General features: G+C 30.1%; 3 protein-coding genes across 4 annotated transcripts; 1 reads left to right on the top strand and 2 right to left on the bottom strand.

The window, feature by feature from the left end:
• Positions 1 to 980: 980 nt before the first annotated feature.
• On the bottom strand, positions 981 to 4085 carry LOC114175975 (transmembrane protein 45B-like). 2 transcript variants are annotated; one of them, XM_028060847.1, is made up of 4 exons: positions 3983 to 4081; positions 3759 to 3863; positions 2690 to 3137; positions 981 to 1880 (listed from the first exon to the last, which is right to left on the bottom strand). In XM_028060847.1, the coding sequence occupies exons 3-4, from the start codon at positions 3034 to 3036 to the stop codon at positions 1394 to 1396; spliced, it is 834 nt and encodes a 277-aa protein (XP_027916648.1). In that variant the 5' UTR covers positions 3037 to 3137; positions 3759 to 3863; positions 3983 to 4081; the 3' UTR covers positions 981 to 1393. The 2 variants fall into 2 exon arrangements, with proteins under 2 accessions (XP_027916648.1, XP_027916647.1); XM_028060846.1 differs by having other exon boundaries at positions 3759 to 4085.
• Positions 4086 to 5542: 1457 nt separating this feature from the next.
• LOC114175607 (isoflavone reductase homolog) lies at positions 5543 to 7566 on the top strand. The gene is made up of 4 exons (XM_028060369.1): positions 5543 to 5939; positions 6580 to 6820; positions 6942 to 7145; positions 7233 to 7566. Exons 1-4 carry the CDS (start codon positions 5610 to 5612, stop codon positions 7394 to 7396), a joined length of 939 nt encoding a protein of 312 aa, XP_027916170.1. The 5' UTR covers positions 5543 to 5609; the 3' UTR covers positions 7397 to 7566.
• Positions 7567 to 9159: 1593 nt separating this feature from the next.
• Positions 9160 to 14382, bottom strand: LOC114176747 (P-loop guanosine triphosphatase YjiA-like). Its single transcript, XM_028061886.1, has 10 exons — positions 14032 to 14382; positions 13746 to 13811; positions 13195 to 13375; positions 12418 to 12614; positions 12236 to 12286; positions 11463 to 11554; positions 11194 to 11258; positions 9788 to 9885; positions 9524 to 9628; positions 9160 to 9439 (listed from the first exon to the last, which is right to left on the bottom strand). Exons 1-10 carry the CDS (start codon positions 14308 to 14310, stop codon positions 9302 to 9304), a joined length of 1272 nt encoding a protein of 423 aa, XP_027917687.1. The 5' UTR covers positions 14311 to 14382; the 3' UTR covers positions 9160 to 9301.
• Between the last annotated feature and the right edge of the window lie 8100 nt (positions 14383 to 22482).

The raw sequence follows: 22482 nt of genomic DNA, 5'->3' as shown, positions 1-22482 counted from the left end.
GGTGGTCCACCACAAGCCTATCCACTGCTATAGTGTTCCATTAGTGGGTGACAATAATGCATACATGTACACAAAAAAGACAACGTTTTCACTTAAACCGACAAACCAACTACAGAGTTACAATTAATCAAATCACATGGGCTGTCTAGTGGATGCATTGCTACTTGCTTGGGACCCTATAACTTGTGGAGTTGTGTTTCTTCATTTGATTTCATGTTGTCCAATGCAGTCATTAGTCACAAATGACCCTTCACCAGCATCTCTCTTTTTCCTAACCAAATTGGACTTTGCTTTCAATCTTTTCCACCTCTCCAATACCTGCTGAAAATTTCTATGTGGCACATCATGTGCAACTCTGTCATTATCCATGCCAAACTCATCATCATCATCAACAACCCTTTCTTCTTCACTCTCATCAAGTCTATCTCAAACCTTTTCTCCCCTACCCTCTTCTTTTCTACCATCTTCTTCTCGAACCTCTTCTTCCCTAACCTAATGGAACTAAAAAATGGAAAACAATAATGAAATAATTGACCACTTACCTTCGTCAAAGAACTTCGTGACACAAACCTCCCAATTTGTGTTTGAGCTGGAAACCAAAACCTCCAATTTTTCTTTCAAAATCAGAACCTTATTCCAATTCATAATCCCACTCTCAAGCTCGTCTTCGAAAATAATAGTCGCACTCCCACTATCAAGCTAGCGAAGGGTCTCTTCGAATTCCTTTTCTCTGCACTCTCTAATTAACGTAACCATAGCTTCTCAGTCAAGCTTAATTTTCGTTTTCCACGTTTCACTATAACTGAACTGTCCCTTAAGAATAACGTGTGACGTGGAACTCCGGCTGCCAGCTCAAAAAAAAAACTAACGGGCATCCTAAATGGGGACCAATTCCACGAGTTTCAAAAAATGGGAGACCAAAATAGATTAAAGTTTGAAGGAGGGACCAAAACCAAAAACGCTTAGTTTGAGGACTTAAATTAACCCTGTAAAGAATATACATTAGCATGAATTGAAGTACAATACACGGAAACTCACTCCATAAATTTACAAAGCAAAAGTTTCCATATAAAAAAACAACATTTTCCCTGCTTATTTTACATTTGATTCCAAAAATTTCATTTCCTTCACCACACACTGGACTCTTTTACTTCAATATGCACAAGAAAAAAACACTGTCAATATACTGCAAAACCAACTCCATTCCTCATCTCTTTTTTCTTTTACTCAGATATTCCCAGCACAGAGTCAATCACTAGTGAAAGCAACGAGATTTGTTTAAGAGATTGATATATTTCAACATATATCAACTTAAGGAACAAATCTCTGACAGCAAATTTAAAGAAAAAAAATTATCTGTCACTGTCAAACCATTCTGCATTGCATTGGAACTTCATTCCTTGTCTAACTCAACTTGAATCGGTTGCAAGTTCTTCACATTTGGCAAATATCTTGAAGCTGCAAAGCCATAGGATGCTACAGTTCCTACAAGAACAGTGAGGACTGCAACAAAGAGTTGAAAATTAGCAAGCAGTTCAGCCCGAACCTCACTCTCTTTTGCATGACATGTGATGTGACTATCGTTGAGCCTACAACCAGAGGGTAGCATGGGACCATAAAGAACAAAAGCAGTTTGATAGAACCAGATTCCTTGCAGCGTAATAGCAATGCCATTGCATAAATCTACTGGGAAGCTGTTTGGCAAAAGGGCCCCAGCAACTGAAGCTATAATGCAAAGGCCAATGAGGAAAGCAAGGAGGACATGGTAATAGCCCTCAAGGCCTTTGTGTGTTGTTGAGTGAAAGTAGAATAGAACATACTCTGCACAGAATGCTGTGGCAGCAAACAAACAGAGAGCACCAACCGGCAAGGGAAGATATCTACACAAGAGAATCAAGAAAATCAGAATGGAAAAGAGTTGACACGTTAAAAAAGCAGCACTTAATGAATAAATTAAGATTTAGGGAAACATGGGTCTGTGGAAATTGAACAAACTGGCAAGTATCAGACTCTCCAGAACCAATTTCCAAAAAGCATTAGAGTGATGCGCAAGCAAAACCATCCAAGAAACTTGAGTTTCCAAGGTAGAAGTTGGAAGTGGAGTGTTCTCTCTTCAAAGCAACACAAGGAGGATGATATCAACACCCTGCTTTATCTTTTGTTTAGTTTCCAAAGTACATCAGATGGAACAAATTAATAGAAACTTTTTAACCATGACTAGAGACACACTGAAGCAGCACTGCAGCCTTCATTGTTTTTTAGATTAGAACAACTTATCTTAACTGATGGATACCAACAATTAAAGTTCCATTAGCAACATATTGGTTTTTTTAACAGGCTCTAGAGATTGCTAACCCATTTTGCAAAAGAAAATGCCAGAAACATAATAAGAAGAAGAGAACCAACTAAGCTAACCTTAAAAACATTAGAATCATCCGGCATTCAGTTTCTCAGACCAGAAAAAGTAAGAAAATCAGAAAAGATAGATTGTATCAATTAAGGGCATTGATCTGGCTTGACTAAAAGACATGGGAAATATTTATTCTTAAGGGATGGATACCAAGACTTTAAAATTGCATTACACAACATAGGTGTTCAATATTACAGGTATTGGAGAATGGAGATTGGTAATGAAGATTAACAAGAAATGGCCCACACAATAACAATAAGAACGAGAGCAAAAACTAACCGTGTCTTTTCCGAGAAGAGGGCAACAACACCATAGATTAGAAACATTAGAAGCATTCCAGAGTGCTCAAAGTTGTTGAAGTAAGTGGTGTTCAAGGATCCATCTACAAAAAACCTAAGGTGGGTTGCTAACAAAAGCTCCACACACAAGTCAATGAAAGCACCAATTGAAATGACATAGAGCTCCAAGTGCTTGAGTCTCCCATTAAATCCTGGTACTGGATTCCAAACATGGACTCTGAATGTCTTAGGATTTGATACATACCTCACCACAGATCCCCATATATGCCATACCCCAACTAGAAGAAACAAGGTCCCTGGCAATATATGACCTATGAAAGACCCCATCTTCCTAGTACTCACTCAACTGGATCTTTCAATGATTCTTTAGCACTTCAAAGCAAATCGTTGACCACTACAAAATGTTCTTCCACACCCACCAACTAATCCTGTTATGGATGAAAACACAGTCAATTTCAAATTTCCAATTGCAAATCCTTGGATCAAAGATTCAGTATAATGTTTATCAGTCATAATAGCTAGAAGTTTGCTAATCAAGCAACCCTAACCCAATTCTTCTGCTAAGATTCCCTTGTAGAAAGACTGATATCAAGTGTCAACTTCAATTGTTCATTTTCAGGGAAAACACAATTCAAGTTCCACGGAGCAAACTAACTGAGCACAAAAGTCATAATCTATAACAATTAATGGTCAGAATATACACCAAACCAAAGAAAACCTGCCACCAAACCCAAATGCCAAAAACTGTATACTGGGAGAAAGAAGATAAGAAGATCCATCTATAAGTAAATCTAAATTACTCATATTCAAAAACCCAAATAAATCTAACCAATTATCTTCTGCTCCCGAGTAAATCTAAAGTACATTTCTTTCGCTTCTTTTGCATAACAGAGACAAATTCTGTATTTGTGCAAGCAAGTGGGATTTTAATTATAAACTAAACCCAATTGTATAAATAATTAGGTACTCTACATGGGATATAACGGAGCTTAAGAAATTCTAATGGAAGAGAATATAATGATGAAGAAAAAAGGGTTTGCTATACTTACTGTAATGATATGGTACATCATAAGCAAAGATTGATTGGTTTGGATGAAAAAGAAGAAGAGATAGCCCAATGATTCAGCGATTACAAATTGTTATGGCTCTCCAATCTACAACAACAGCAGTATGAATGATTTCAATGAGAAGCAGCAGAGAGTGAAAAGAGGGTGATAGGTGTAAAAATTGGAAGGTAGAAAGGATGTTATGATGAGTAAGGTGGAGATGTGACATCAGTGATTATAAAAGTCTGTGTCTTGGTGTCAGGGTCTGAGAGAGAACACCAACGAACGAGGCCAATAGCAGAGGTTTCTTTTAGCGAAATACTATAAAAGGAAGAAAACATGGACAGATACACATTATTTGAATCAAACTACCATGTGTTTATGGATAAATCTATGATTGAATGTAATCATGATCGTACAATGAGTTTATGTAAATTTTGTTTAAAAATCAAATCAAATCGAACCAATACAATTATGATTTTTTAAAAACAATTTAATTGTAAACAAGCTTGTTTAAGTTGGACCAATCAGAGTTAAATATTTAAACTTATTCAAAATTAAATTAGAAAAACACAGTGAAAATCACTTCAGAACATATTATTTTTTATGATAATGTGATCTTTTCATCATGTTTTATATATTATATCTTATATTTAACAAAATGAAGGATTATTTTTCAATTGTTATTCACTAGTATTCCATATTTTGTAGTTTAATACATACATATATATATATATATATATATATATATATATATATATATATATATATATAACATTTAAGTATTTAATAAAAATTCATGTCCCTCACTAAAATTCACAGATTTAAAAAATTAGAAAAACACGGTGAAAATCACTTCAGAACTTATTATTTTTTATGATAATGTGATCTTTTATCATGTTTTATATATTATATCTTATATTTAACAAAATGAAGGATTATTTTTCAATTGTTATTCACTAATATTCTACATTTTGTAGTTTAATACATATATATATATATATATATATATATATATAAAATAAAATAACATTTAAGTATTTAATAAAAATTCATGTCCCTCACTAAAATTCACAGATTTAAAAAATTAAAACCAGCAATCTAATATAGACATAGTTAAATTCAAGCATGTAAAATTCAGCTTAAATGGATGGATTTGATTAAAATTAAATTTGTAACTATCTCATTCTCATGAATATACTACCTTTAAAATCAAGTTCTCACTTTCATCTTTTCCCACGTTTGGGTTTTCCAGATTGTACATCGTTATTATCTTTCTTCTTAGGAAATTCTTTTAAGAGAAAAGGTATTCGTTTTTTTTTTTTATCAACCACTTTCAAATCTTTTAGAATATTCACAGATCTTACCTATACGTATTTATTTGCCTTTCATGTTTTTACTGTCACCAACGAGAACAAAGCTTTTTAGGAATGGTTTTTCAACCATTAATTAAATATCTAACTCAGAGTAAAAACTATTGTAACAGTGTAAACACAAGAAAATATTCTGCCAAGTGGAATCAATAAACTCTGTAAAATAAATGAAACCAAAAAAAAAAAAACATAGTATTTTAGACCAAACATTTAAACCATAATGTAATCTTAACTAAATAAACATCATCATTATCTATACATTCCAACAAGAAACTCACTAAACTAAGTCAAAAAAGCTCTTTTTTTTGTTCAAAATTGGCTAACTCAGTCAGTAAACAGAGTCAACCTGAGATGGATCCCCACCTACCCAGCTACCCACCTCCCCCATTTCTTATATATATATTATTAGCAGTAGCAGAAGAAGCAGAAGCAGAGCAAAGGGAATAATCAATTATTGAAAAGCAGTTTTTGAAGTGAAGGAATGGGGAAAAGCAAGGTTCTTGTGGTGGGAGGAACAGGGTACATAGGGAGAAGAATAGTAAGGGCATGTTTGGCAGAAGGGCATGAAACCTATGTGGTTCAACGCCCAGAATTGGGTCTTCAAATTGAAAAGCTGCAGATGCTTCTCTCCTTCAAGAAACAGGGTGCTCATCTTCTTCAAGCCTCCTTTTCTGATCACAAAAGCCTTGTGGATGCTGTCAAGAAGGTCGATGTTGTCATCAGTGCCATCTCTGGTGTTCATTTCAGAACCCACTGCATCACCTTGCAGCTCAAACTCGTCGATGCCATCAAAGAAGCTGGGAATGTTAAGGTCAACAACCCTTCTTTTTCTTTTCTTCTTTTACCACTTTTTTTTTTTTTTTATCAAAACCTTAAATTTATCAGTTTTATCACTTTATTTTTATGATTTATCACTTACAAATGTTTTAAGAGTTTTAAGAGTTTGACAGTAATGTATTATTTATCTGTTACCTCAGATTTTGGTTTAATCGAGCATTTGCATGTGGAGTGATTCCCTTACCTACTGCACAAGACAAATACACTTCATATAGTAACATTTTTCACTCTTCATCATGCATAAAATAATAGAGAAATTAGGTACTTTTGTTAAAGCACTGTTTTTTAGCATGATCATCATTCATATAATATAATGTTGTGTCTCACTTGTACTAGCTCTATTTACCCTTCGTAAAAGGGTTATTTATTTTACTTTGATATGATGAAAATCAGAAGAATTAGTTCAACTATGCTGGATTAAGTACAAGCTTTACACTTTTAAACATGTACTGTTTCTTTATCATCTCTGGTTTATTACACCAGTTACATTACTGGAATCACATTCTCAGTAGCTCCATTAGTAATTTCTGTTTCCACTCTCTGGTAATGATAAATGTAAATGAACACAAATTACTACACAGTATCATAATACATTGTTTGTGTGTTCCCTGCAGCGTTTCTTGCCTTCAGAATTTGGACTAGACCCAGCAAGAATGGGAGATGCATTAGAACCAGGAAGAGTAACATTTGTAGATAAAATGGCTGTGAGGAAAGCAATAGAAGAAGCCAACATCCCTTTCACTTACATCTCTGCAAACCTTTTTGCTGGATACTTTGCTGGCAGCCTCTCTCAGATGGGGTCTTTTGTCCCTCCAAGGGACAAGGTGCATCTCTTTGGGGATGGTACTCTCAAAGGTCAATACCAATGTTTCAACAAATGATTTTGTTCTTTGAGTCACCACATTAAGGTTTTTGAGTATCTCTAACATAGTAAAATGGTTTGTCTTTAATTCTGACATTTCTGTGATGATTTCAGCTGTTTTTCTGGATGAAGATGATGTTGCAGCATACACAGTCAAGGCAATAGATGATCCAAGAACCCTTAACAAAACATTGTACCTAAGGCCACCACAAAATATTCTCTCCCAGGCAGAGCTTATTGGAATTTGGGAGAAACTCATTGGAAAAGAATTGGAGAAGACATACATACCTCCAGAAGGCTTTCTTACAACACTGAAAGGTAACACATAATTTTTATCTGGAAAGTAACTTTATTTTCTTAGACCATTCGTTTTTGATTTCTAATTGATGTGAATTTGATTTGCAGGGTTGGATTATAAACTTCAAGTAGGGATTGGACACTTTTATCATATATTCTATGAGGGGTGTTTAACAAATTTTGAAATTGGAGAAGAGGGTGCAGAAGCTTTCGAACTTTACCCTGAAGTGAACTACACACGCATGGATGAGTACCTAAAAGTTTATGTGTAAAAAGAACTCTTTCTGTTCTGTGATTCAAACATGAACACAGTTTTTAGCTAAAATAACCTTAATATAAGGGATGTTTTTGTGATGGGGAAAGTGGATTTTTCTGATCTTGAAATGTTTACGAGTTTAATTACTCTATCATTAAATTAAATAAGCTCTATTGTTTTTTTAAAGATCATGACGACAAAATTACTTTGAATTGGATCTCTTTCAAGAAGAAGTTCTAGTATCCTCCATAAACTTGCTCTTTACTAATTGACTACATAGGAGAATAACACAACAATTTAAATCAAGTTCTACAATGTTTAACCTTCACTTGAGAAAAAGGAAAATCTCTCCAGATATTTCATTCTGGTTTAAGCATTCAGACAAGTCTCTAGAGGTCAAACTTTTATACCTACGAAGTGAAACAAAACACGTATCAAAGCTATTGAATTGAATCAACATTCAAGTTTTGGAACTCTTTGCCAACTGATAAGGTAGAAAAACATTAAAACAAAACTAAAAGAACATGATGTAAAGATTTCTTGTACAGTTTTTAGTACAAGAATCCAGTAACCGATCTTTGTTAAAAGTACGGTCGGATTTTTTGTAATCCTTGGGATATGTTAATTGAGAAAAACTTTTGAATATTTAATTTAGATCCTTTTGCTTTCATGTTTTTATAAGTTATATTATTGTTACAAAGTACGTACTGTATTTTGTCACAATATCTTATCCATTTATTTAAAAAAAAAATAGATACTTCTGAAATATATTTTTTAACCGAATCTTTTTTCCTTCTCCAATCGGACCAACCCCTACCTTGACCACTTATATTTATAATGATTAATGTATCTATTTCAACTGTAATTTTGTTCCGTACCATTATGAAAGAAAAATTATGGTAAAATAAACACTTCTTCAGAGTATGTTATTGTTACAAAATATCTAATGAATTTGTCGATTACGAAATTTTTGTTTAAAAACTAAGTCTAATGACCACTCACATCAACGACAATTTGTTATTCTCGATTTATATTTATTATGTATGTATTTTTTTATCATGTTATGAATAAAAGAATAGTAAAACAGACAAATTGATCATTATAGAAAAATCAAATATTGGCCAAAGTAATATTTAATTATTAAAGAAATAAGAAACACTTTTATCTTATGCTAATATAAAACAAAAATAGATAATAGTTAGAAATAATATTTTTTTTATCATGACCTCGTAAATTGAACAAAAACAAACCCAATTGATCAATTTAGTTCACATTAGCTAAAACTACATTAAAACCCAAATCAAATAAACTGAATTAATCAATGTGTTCAAATCTTTATTTTAAACTCAAATAAATCCTAGTCATTTCTACTTTACACATGGAAAAATAAATATTACTACTTAAATGTTAACGTAAGTGTTCAAGATAAATATATCTAAATCATGTAAATGTTTAAAAAGTTGCATAACTTTATTAAATTATCATATATTTTAAAAGAATAATCCTAAATATGCATGTATATAATTATATAAACATTCAACACTAGTCTCTCCATCTCTCATTGAACACTAGCTAATAGTAATGAACACTTGTTCAACTATTTATTTGATCTTTTAATCTTCAGCCAAAATTGTTTTGTTTTAAACGATAATATATAAATAATTATGATAATAAAAACCTAAATTTAACTCTTAAACGAGATTATTAGAACCTATGTTTTTTCAGCAAATCATGTTACTCTTACTTTTTATACTTGTCAAAATTTGTTGGTCGTGATAATACATTAAAATCAAATTTGACCCGAGTGGGCAATGCTATGATATAATTATTCATACTACAAAATAAGTGAGTCTGTCAATCCATCCAGATTCTAAAATCAAGGATGCTGCTGCTTCAGAACCTGAGAAATAATTTTGTAATGCTATACTATACAACCTCTAAAGCCTTTTCTAAGGGCGGTTTCATCTAAATTCCTTCCAATGAAAACGAGCTTGTTTATCCTCTTCTCGTTAGGTTCCCATGTTTTTCCTGGACAGCCATCCAACATGGAATGCACCCCCTGAAAGTATTAGGGAAAATGGTGTAAGGAATTTTAATGTTTCAATTGAGTTTTGAATTGAGTATTGATAGCATGTGAGAGAACCTGAAACACATATCTCTGATCAGAACCATCCACTGACAAGACACCTTTCATTCTGTAGAGGTCCTCTCCTTTTTCTTCAATCACTCTCTCAAGCCAATCGTCAACCTAGACCATCATATAAAAGGAAAATGAGGATAAGATCAGCCATTAACAAAAGCACTGAAGATGTAAAGGTTGAAGCATAGAACGCCAAATGCACATGAATCGATTCAGTGATTTTAGACTATTTTGTGAAGGGTTAAAAAGAAAAGGAGCAACAATTACCTCATCAAGATCAAGAGCTCCCTCTGCAACTATACTGACACTGGAGACAGCAGAGTCATGCACATGGTCATGATGGTGATGGTGATGCCCTTCGTGTTCTGTGGATATATTGGAAAGATCAAGTCATGCAGCACCACAACAAATGTTTAAAAATACTCTGGAAACCTATTTTATCAATCAAGTTGTGCAGCCTTTGTTGTTGTTGTCATATTGTATGAATTTCATCTAGGATTGGACAGGGGGACAAGGGAGTCCAGTGTCAACATAAGCATAACCTTGGTTTGAGTAGTAATTAATAAACTTAGGGATGCGGTGCATTTTTTACTCAGTTTTAATATCAGTGTCTATATTATGCTAAACAGGTATCTTTACCTTCACCCTCCTCTTATTTAAACGGTAGCATACTAGAGTTCTAAGTCCGTTTCCTACCTATTTTGGCTATAATTCAAGGTCCAGTGCATATTAATTTGATTTGCCTGGTAATATGATGACTGACTATCAGTCTTGTTTTCAATATGGAGAAACTAAGACCTTTCCAAAAGAATACTTAAGCCTTCATTATTATCCCCCGTATATGTTTTGCTTTCTACAGGCTTCACATCTTCTGAAGGACTCGGTTTCCATTAACACTCAGTCATCAAATGAGATCTAGACGTTCTCATGAATATGAAAACTCTATGCTACTACTTTTCATCAATACTTTGTATTGTAAGTGGAGGAAACATCCTACTAGGGATACTATACAAGACCTAGAAGATGATTTTCGTTTGCTGGACATTTGCCCCAGTATATATTTCAGTCATTTTGGATCTTCAGAAAGTCCTTCTAGTCTAGAGGGAACAATGTCGATCGTGTTACCAGTTCTGTTATTTAGGGCTTTTAATTTCAAAAATAGGGTTTACAATTTGGTTTATTATGTTATCTAAGGATTTAATTTGGAATAACTTACTAAGGTACTTGGCTATGTTGGATTTATGGTCCCTTGGTGAAAATATTAGAGATGCTTTGATAATTATTCGATCATATTTCCTTTGTTCAGATGATTACATGATTGATATGGAGGGACACTCTGTCATAGAGAAGTTCTCTAGGTTTTATCGGGTGAATACCATGCCAAGGAGTTATTGTCCTAAATAAAATGCGCCAAATATAAATGCTATACTTTCTATTGGAAGACATCCACTTCACTATTCAGTAATTCTATATTAGTATTTCAGAAAGAGAAGGATCCAGCAACAATGCAATTGTAGTGTTTGCGCCTTGATAAATGGTATTCAATCAATTCTACATGGTCCAGCAACACCCTCTGTTTTCCATTTGAATATAATTGACCTTTTTTACATCTTGCGCTAACAACACAGTTGAAAACATACGAAAAAAGTGGGAAAAGAGTTTAGAAAATTTACCATGTCCATGATCATTCCGATGGCTTGAAGAAGATGGACATTTTCCAGGTACCTCAGATTCAATTCTGCAGTGACAACACATTCGATTGAAAAATAGATAATTTCGTATTATAAACATGCATCGTGATTTATCATACTCAGCCATATTAATTAGGAATGAAAAGGAGAGGATGGCAAGAAGGGGTACATATCAAGTACTATAATTGGACTTAAAATATAAATCAAGGTAGCAATAAGTTAGAAGAAATAACAAATTGAACACCTATTACCTCTCAAGATCATATCCTCCCACACCAAGAACAAAGTCTATGTCAACAGATCCAAATTTAGCTTGCGTAATTTGTGCAATCCCATTGATGTGCTAGCAACAATTCACAAAAATGAACTACTTCCATAAGCACTATTGCTTGGGGAGCCATGTATATCCATACACAATGCAATATAAGCTGATGAAAAAACATATAAACAAAAATCAAAGAACAACTTGATTCATTTATCGAAAAGAATTTGATCCATCAAAAAACATATAAAAGAAAATCAACAGACGTCAATCTGATCCTTTTCATAAAAAATAATTGAATTTCTCTCCTACTGTCTTTCTCAAACAAATACACATTCACAGTGAAAGGTATCACATATATGACAGGTTTCCGTAGAACAAGGATTACAATTTAGTACAAAATTACAGGTATAATCCATATTGGAAAATCAACACAAGAGAAAGAACTAGTGTCAAATATCTATCAACAAAAAAAAATGGTTTAGATACAGCCCGTATAACACATTCTATATTTAATCCAATCTAACTACCAATCCCCATCCATACACCACTAAATAGAAATATAGTCATAAAATATGGCGTCACTAAGGGCATGTTGAGCTCTGATGAAATTTGCACAAGTCATGTACATAAAGTCATTTCATGATCCTAGTTTATCGCAAATACACATCACCTTTTTTACTTGCTAAATAGAATTCTGTTACCATCCTAGTTCAATTAAGAAATAAAATGTGTAGAGGATCCACAAGTAACACAACGCACCTTAATTTTGTTAGTCAATATATTTAACTCGGATTCAGTAACCAAATCTATCTGCAAAGCAATTAAAAATAATCAGAATCTAGAAACATGGCAACAAATATCTTAGAAGTCAATACTGGAACAAAAGGAAGCAGAAAAGAACACAACAATACTACCATGGAATCTTAAAGGCAGAAGCTTACCTTGTTCAAAATAATACGATCAGCATATGCAACTTGTTCTACTGCCTCGTTAACCACAAATCTTGGTTTCACTTCATTTAAATGTTTCATGGCATGCTTGCAGTCAACCAAAGTCACAACTCCATCCAGTTTCACATGTTGTGAGACCAGTTCATCACTGCAAAATGTTTCAATAACAGGAGCAGGCTTTGCAAGACCTGGAAAAAAGTTTAAACTTTAAGCACTAAAATTTACTTTATATTGAACTGTTTCATACACCTAACGGATGAAGCTAACAACAGAACATACATTTTATCACCACACCCTTGAGCTTCCAAACAAATTTTGAGAAATATGAAGGAAAATCCATAAAAGAATTCCAAGTTCCAGATGAACACAAGTAAAATTGCTGCAAGAATGAGAAACAACTAATTCTTGTTTCTGCGTTGAAGAATTGATTCAGCTAGAATCAATTCTTCAACACTGAACCAAACACACCCTAAGATAAGAGAATAACTCATTGGGTCTACAAACTGTTCTTGAGATTATCCTTTTTACTAAAATACAAATATATTTTCACTTTCTCTTCACATAAGATCCAAAACCCTAACCATAAACCCTAAGCCATAGGCCATAACCCCTAACCCCTAAACAATAAACAACGTGAACTTCATACTGCCACAAGGATAATGCTACTTGACAATTTGCACATTTTAGTTTCAACTTGCAAGTAAAGTCCAACCTCCAACACCTCAATTCTACTGAGTAAGTTCCTCATGAGTAGAGCAATTTACAAACCTGTTGTTTCAATAACAATATGATCAAACTTGTCTCGTTTTTTCCTAACCAGTTCCAACAGCATTTTGACAAGATCTCCTCGTACAGTGCAGCAGAGGCAACCATTGTTAACCATGATAATCTCTTCACTCGCAGAAGAATGACTAGCAACCAGTGACCCATCAATATCAACCTCACCAAACTGCATTTACGCCAACGAGTCAAATTCATAAATAACACTAAGCTCAAAACATTACAAGGGTAAATCCTTTAAAACACTCCAAGCACTCAGATTCTTCGCTTACTTCACAATTGCTCCAACTCCAAATAAATAAGACGCCAATAATCTTTTCAACAAACACAACTGCTAGTGACTAATTTAGCTCTAGCCACCTAGGCGATGCCATGACCTATATATGGTCCAAAACATCTATCACAGTTAGCAAAAAAGACTACTCCTAATTCAAAATAAGTGTAATTACAGAAATTAAGTATTTTCAATCAAAATTGACTAGACCATCATCCAATTACACAGAACTTGATACAAAGACACGTAATGTAGAATTCAATACCTCATTTTCAATTACGGCGATCCGTTTACCATGTTGAGATGTGAGAATATGATTAAGGAGAGTAGTCTGCATTGCCCAAAACTCAGTTATTAACTGTTCATTTCGTTAAAACTCAAAATGAAATAAAAACCAAAAACATCAAAACAAAACAAAACACATATCAGTTCATTATATGTGGTGATTAAATGAAGTCCTCTGAAGCTATTTTTGTTAATTTTATGGTTTTCTCTTTGCAAACCGTTATCTTTGTTCTACAGAGGAAAATAAAATGAGGGGAAAGGGACACCTTTCCAGAGCCAAGAAAACCAGTTATGACGGTAGCGGGAACGCGATTATCGAGGGTGACCGAAGGAGCTTCGTGGATATTACGGTTTGGGGCGGAGACCATGCCTCGGAAGGTTCCAGAGTAAGGGATACGAAATTGAGTAGTGCTAGAGTGTGGGGCAACGAGGGAATGGAGGGTTCTGATTAACGGAAATGCAGAGAGAGAATGTTGAAGAGGAGATTGATGGTGTTGGAAAAGGGTTCTTGCAGTGTTTCTGAGAATGGTGTACCTTGCCGCCATTTTTGCCGGGTTGTGCTTAAACCCTAACCAGGGTTTGGGTCTTTGAAATTCTGCTTCTAATGTAAAAGTGAATGCAAATGTGTCTATGCTATATATTGTTCTATTCCATATCATACATAAATTCTTTCACTAAATTCAAATAAAATTACTTTTTATCATAATTCTCTCTTCTATTTTCTTTTTCCACTCTTCCATTTTTCATCACTTAATTGAGACAAAGGCTTACAATAAATAATATAGTATGTTGTATGTGTATGAAGTCAAAGAAGCTTTTTACCATATTTAGTATGTTGTATGTGTATGAAGTCAAAGAAGCTTTTTACCATATTTGCTCTCTTTTAAGTAACCTTTGATGTTTTATCCACAATTAAACAAAAACTTTAATTACCAATCTTTTATCTCTGTTTTCATTTTACATCTTACAAGAAAATACCTCAAATTTAACTTTGAATAGATGGTGAAGAGTATTTTACATTTTGAGAAGCATTTCCCATACATAATTTCTACCTCTTCATTATAAGACGCCAAAACCTTTATTGTTCAAGAAAACTTCTTCAATTTTAGATTTCAAACATTCATATTTTTTAAACACATAAGTTTAAAATGTTATCATATTATATATATATATATATATATATATATATATATATACATACACAGTGGCGGAACTTAGACAAAAATTATAAGAGTGTCAAATTATATTTGTTATATATAATTTGTTTGTAGTTAGAAAAAAAAAACTCTTTATCTTTTCTCTTCATTTCCTCTACTTAAAACAAGCACACATAATACTAGAATTCAAAACAATATTACTATCATTCGCTATTATATCATGATACCAAACCATGAATATCATTTTAGATAAGTCACTCGTACCTCATCAATTTGATTTGGTGGTATTGTCAAATTTGAGGTCGTTTTTCCCGGATCGTTCTAATGAATTTTTAAATTCATTATATGTAACTCTAAGAACTTTAGAGATTTGTTTTTTATTGTCTTGAATTCTTGGTTTTCATTAAATTTCTCAAGTTTAGTTAAAGTAAATGCATTTTTTTCATCTTTATCACAAACCTTCCTCTTTAAAAAAAGAATCAATTTTTTTACTTTTTATTATAATCTTTCTAATGTAAATTTATCACCTCTCGCTTATGTAGAAAAAATAAAATTTATATTCACAAATCACAATTATCACAGTATAAAACATAACAAAACTCATACCACTTTAATTAAATAAGCAACATTGTATAAATTCAAAACTTACAAAAAATTACCATAGGCACGGAAGAACACAAAATCCCTAAATTTCATAATTAAGAGTTATAATAATTTGGGAAAAAATATAATTAGGGTTCATACAAATTTCATAAAAAAAATCCTTAAAATCATAATTAGGGTTTATATTAATTTGAGATAAACTTAATTTGGAAGAAACATCCTAACAAGAATCATAAATTTAATATACATGAATCATAATAAGATACTAATCTTTATATGTGAGAGATCATGCAAGAATGTATACTTCAATCTCAATCTATGTGTTTCTCAACCTCTATTTCCCAATCCATCTCTTTGTATTTATTTCTTTTCACACACTTCCATGATAATTTACATGGTAGAAAGATCTTATAGCCAAAAAAAAAAACTCTAATCTCTTTTATAAATCAATGTCTCCATTAATTTTTTTTATTTCATCTTTTATTATAATTTTTTATAATATAAACTTAATATAAATAATATATAAATATAATTTTAAAAAATATATAAATATAATTTTAAAAAATATATAAATATATAAAAAAAATTCAAAAAAAAAAATTGGGGATGAAAAAATTTAACACCACATAAGACCTATAAAATCGTTGTATTCATGTTTTAAATTATAAGTACTGTTAATTTTTATATAGGTTGAACTCATATGTCACATCTATCTAATGAGTCTTCTTTCCAAAAATTTACTAGTAATATAAAAGTTCAATTTCGAGTCACATACATTTTATTAATTATCGAAATTGAGGAAATGTGGTTGTGATGGAAGATATATGCTTGTGTTTTATATTCCTAAATAGGTTAAACACTTTGGTGACAAGTCCAACAACTAAATGTTTTATATAATTTTATATTGTTGTATTGATTTACTATGTAGATGGGTATGGGTAAAACAAAAAATAGTCTTAAAAAAATATTTTGAGTAGATGATTACTTTATACTCAAGCACCAAAATATGTGTATGATGGTTGGTTAAATAAAAATATGTGAAGGAGAGGAGTAAGGGAAAGCTTAGTAGGTTGATAAATATTGATATACATAAAATATACTTTGTATTTTTTTTTCTCTTGGAACAAAATTGAGCCTGAATTATGTTTAAAAAATATTTAAGATAGTCAAACACATGTTTGATATTTTCGAATGAGAATAATATCTGATAGTATTAGGAAAAAGTACAATTATTTTCGAATTTGAATCTTCCAAAGACATAATAAAAATAAATCAGAGAAGAATGCGATATAAGATAATAATGGATGACGCCACAATCTAGTAGATTGATAAGTTAAGTAAAAATTCGCCACAAAGATGTTAATATTTCATAAGAACCTAAGGTCAAAGCCCAAAACAAAGATAATTCTCCCTTTAATAAAATAAAATTTAATATATAACTAAAAGTGTCTACATTAATTTTTGGTATCTCTATATATAGGCACATAAGTATAAGAAAATCTATAAACTCTAAAAGAAAACAAAAAGCCCAAAAATATAAACTAATTTCTAGAAGAAAGCCAAAAGTCAAAAAAAACATAGAAACATAAATTAATATTTCTAACAACTTTTCCAAATGTGCTCATGATCTTCATGTTGTTTTAAGTTTTCTCATCCATGAAATATAATAAGCTTCAAGAAGATATGTTTTGATCTTCGACCTTGTCATAAATCCTTTAAATTGCAAATGTTCTTTTACAAAGTTCTTATACATGTTTAGGAGATATTCATCTACCATACCCTCCTTATTAAAGAGAATTTGTCCTCAAATTCATATAACTTAAAGTTTAGGAGATAGTCCTCTATCGTACCCTCCTTACTAAAGAGAATTTGTCCTCAAATTCGTCTCACTTAAAAATTCCTTATAATATTAACTGCTAAAACTTTACCATATATAAAACATATATACTTACCCTTATTGCCATGTGTGTAACTTGTTCTACCAATTCTATTGTGTCCTTTATTAATAGTTGTTCCATTAGTAATATTTTTCATTGAGAGATTAATTAATAGTTTTTGAACATCGTTAATTATAATTGAAACCTAAAATAGAATGATAAAGTCTCACCAACTGTCATAATTTGATAGGATGAATTGATAATTTAATAGGGATGAATTGGTATTTTTAGTTCATTTACCTTTATTTTTTTCTAGTTAACTTTATGAGTTAGATCTTTTTTTTACAAAATAAAAAATAGTTTAAAAAATTATTTATTTGATTGTTTTTGTAAGAGATTATACGATCCAATCAAAATAATTTAACATGAAAAATTAAAAATTATTATTATTTTAATCTTTTAATTAAAAACACCGGTTAATTTATTAAAAGTTAATAAAATAGTTGCATTATTAAATATAGATTTAGAAGATAATTTTAAAAAATCATAAAAAAAAGAAAATTTGTTGGGTAACAATTACCCGAAAAAGTCAAAATTTGTAATCCATCCCCCTTTCACCATTCTTAAGTGTGTATTTGTTGTAAGAGATGTATTATTTGCGAAGATGAATTTAAGAGATACCTTAGTGTTTGTTTTAAAGAATCTGAGTTGATTTTGGAAGATGAATTTGAAGAAGAGATGAGGAAGGATAGATTTCCATCTCTAATCTTAGAAAGACGAGAAAGAAAAGACATGTTATTACATGACTTTTGACGTTTTTACCCACAACATTTACATATCACTGCAAAATAATTTTTTGTTAACAGTATTCCTTTATTTATAAAAAAAAATATATTTAAAATATATGTTATACACTAAATTATCAAAAAAGCTAAGTATATTTTTTTTCTTGTTAAAACATATAATAACATATATACTTTTTTTTTATTAATTTGAAACTTTAGTTATATGTAAAGTATTGAAGAGTAATATATAATTTTTTTGGGTTAAATATGTTTTTGGTCCCTCAAGTTTCAGCGAAATTTGGAATTAGTCCCTTATCGAAACTTTTGACCAATTTAGTCCTTCATCTTTCAAAATGCGTGAAATTAACCAAATTTTGTTAAGTTTATCTGACGTTTCAAGCGCATTTCATTATAATATTTTAATTATTTACACTGTTTGACACATTTTTGCTTCAATGTTAACTTAAATACTATCATGAAATGTGCTTGAAACGTCAGATGAACTTAACAAAATTTGATTAAAAGAACTAAATTCACGCATTTTGAAAGATGAATGACTAAATTGGTATAAAATTTTGATGAGGGACTAATTCCAAAATTCACTTAAACTTGAGGGACCAAAAACATATTTAACCCATTTTTTTTTCTAATAATAAAAGATATAATAATTATTATGATAAAAAATCAAGTTGAAAAATTAAAAAAAAATGTAATAATATGTCAAACACCAACTAACAAAATAATATTGAAATAAAGATAGAAAATAAATAAATACTTGTTGTAGAATTTAAACTAAAATTTTACAATTTATTAAATACACAAATTGAAAAAATTAAAATAAGTTGAATGTCTTAGAACAAGTATTGTTATTTCAGTTATGAACTTTCAATTAGTGTACCTTTTATTAATGTTGTTTGATTTTTTTTCCGGATCTTATGTTATGCACTTATGAAAAAAAAATGTATAAAAATGTTGTTACTTAAATATAATATGCACAAATTAATAATTAAAATTATTTTAAAAATTAATAATAATTATTGTTATTAAGCCTTGTGAATAATTAATAATAATAGTAATATTAATTATCATAATAATAACATTGCAAATATAATAATAATATTAAAACTAATAATATTAATAATAATAAAACTAATAATAATATTAATAATATTAAAATAATAATAATTATTATATTTTATTTTATACTAATTTTAATTATAGGGATAAAACTATAATCTAACAATTTTATCTATTAAAATATTATTTCATATTTATTACATCTATCGAATCATTCACACACTTCACAAACTTTATCTTCAAATTTATTCATTTTCACTTCTTTATTATTTTAAACAAACAACCACACTTTCCTCTTTTTATCCCCTTAAATTCATCTATAAAAGAAAACACATCCTAGGACTTAAAATGTATAATTTATAAATTAATATTGTGAATTATATATTTTAGAATATAAATTTATATTATTTTACAATTCATAATATAATAATCTTTAATGAAAATCTGTACTCTGAAGTATAAATATATATTTCAAATTATGTAATTCAAAATATATTATTTATTTTCTATTTTAGGATATATAATTTAAAATATAATTTATACAAATTTGCGATTATTATAATTCTAAAAATATAAAAACATTAATATTTAATATCCTAAATTATAGGATTTGAAACATTATTTAAACATTTATGAATTACACGGACCAGACAATGTCTTGGATTACATATATTTTTTTTGTTAATAAAAGTTAAATTACTTTTTTATTCTTACTTTTGTCAAGTAGTGTCAAATTGGTCTTTTAGTTTTTTTTTTCTTTTTTGTTTTAATTTGGTTCTAATTTTCTTAAAGATGATTCAATTTGGTCATTGCTATTAGTTTAACCAAATAAGGTTAAAGTTAATGTTACGTGTCAATTTACAGTTTTTTGGATATTTTAAATTTTTTTAAATAAATTTTGTTTTTTATTTTTTTTACACATGTTACTTCACACTTGTGTTACGTGTCAAAATGATTTAGATTTATTAAAATTGAGTCTCAATTTAAGAGAGACAATAGTGCTTCATTTTTACAAAAAAAAAAATGAGACTAAATTAGAACTAAAGAAGTTGAATCATTTTGACACTTGACACTTTACTAGAGTCAAATCAGTAGAGGACTTCACACCGGGACTTTCGTAATAAAGAAAGAACCCATAACCTTGAACTGGGGAAAGACAATAATAACCCGGGAAATGGTGAAATACGTGAATCGACTCCCTCTTCGAGTCAAGACCATTTGTGAAGTGTCATGTATACAAAAATAAAAATAAAATACAAAAATATCTATCAAATAAAAAAGATCACAAATTTACACGTAAAATTAACTTTAACATCGTTTGGTCAAAATTAATAACAATGATCAAATTGAATTATTTTTTAAAAAATCAAATACCAAATTAAGACAAATAAAAAATTAAAAGACCAATTTGACACTACTTGACAGAAAGAGTGACCAAAAGAATAATTTAAAAAAAAAAAACTCAAATTTTAAATTTATAAAGTTACACGTTAAAATCCTAAAGATACTCGATCATACTTCCACCGACCTAAAAATAATCTAAAAGATTCATAATAGATTTTGCTTATCCATATAAATCAAACATATTATCCATATAATTATATTTGTTTTATTTTTCTTTTATCGTGTTTAGACTAACCATGATTTTTGTCTTCGATTCTTCCATTTATATCTGAAATCAAATTATGAATTCTGACATGATATTGAACATTTATGATTAAAACACTAACAAACCTATTGTTGACATCAATCATACTAATTGCCTTAAGGAGTAGATATGAAAGTAGGTAAAGAAAAACATCTTCTTAATCACATTTACACAAAAAAGTGAGATAAGAAATACATAAAAAGATGAGATAAAAATAGAGTATAACACGAAATATGAGATATGAGAAATAATAACATATCTTATAGGTGTTCATGTGTAAAAATATTTGATAATTTTGAAGATGATTTAAATGAGAGGGAGCGTGAGTCCATGGATTGAAAGAATTTGATGATTAAATTTGTGTTTTTTTAAGAATTTTGGAGGTGAAATTGAAAGAATTTGAGATAAAAGTAAGTAGATTTTAAAATTTTTAAGAATTTTGAAGGTGAAATCGAGAGAATTTAAGATAAAAATAAGTGAATTTAGGAAAAAAAGTTATTGAGATTATGATTCAATAAGAAATATGATTTGTTTTTAAAAAGATTCAGTGCATATTGTTTCCATGCCTCTGCCAAAATGTTAATTATAATTGTTATTCTTTGTACAATCCGTGCATTATTAATGCAACACAAAAAACAAGGTTAAAAATAATTTCATACACCAAAATCGGTTCCAGCAAGAACCTATTCTCATACATGTGAAATCGATTACTTTTTCTTTGTTTTGTTATATAATCGATTCAACCACAACATAATCGATTCTCACCGTAATAACCCGAACCATGCATTATCCAACCACATTGTTCGATTACCATGGAAGTTTACAACACCTCCTATAATAGTGCATTCATGTGAAAATACCGTGATTTAAACAAAAGTATTATTATCAAAACTCGTGTATCACACTTTCAAATAACTCATCTCAAATGAGATTGAAAAAATTTACCATGTGACTAAAGTATTATTTCTCTCACCTTCAAATATGCATATATGATACCAAATATCACCTACAAATTTGTTGCTCATAATCATTTTTAACCGCAAATGACCGGAAGTGAAACGTAGTGTTAGTGATTTAAATGATTCAATGATTCTTCCCGTGATTTAATAAAAATACACACCTAATACAGTTTTCTTTTTACTATTTTAAATATTATTGAGAAAAAATAAATTTCCTTGACTTCCAATCGTAGATATTTACAAATTTTAACGAATTTATATATTTTGGTGAAATAAAATACAATAACATGATGATACAAATGCAAAAATAGTTAAATTTTATATGAGTAGAAATATAATATCTCATTTCAAAATAATATAATAAAGCAATGTAATTTCTCAATTCCAGCCACATTTTGTATTCACAAAGTTAAAATAAATATGGAAAACTAAAAACTCATACATTATAAATACACATACTCAATAGTTAATATAATATAGTCATACATTAATAATAATTAATCAACCAGTTAAAGAAGTAATGTATACTTTTAATTTTTTTATTAATCTTAACTGTTTAAATACGATTTTATTGTCCGTATTATATTTTATATGTAATAAAATATTGAGAA

This window comes from Vigna unguiculata, chromosome 3, assembly GCF_004118075.2.
Source record: "Vigna unguiculata cultivar IT97K-499-35 chromosome 3, ASM411807v1, whole genome shotgun sequence".
Lineage (NCBI taxonomy): Eukaryota > Viridiplantae > Streptophyta > Magnoliopsida > Fabales > Fabaceae > Vigna > Vigna unguiculata.
This window is presented reverse-complemented; position numbering and strand designations above follow the sequence as displayed.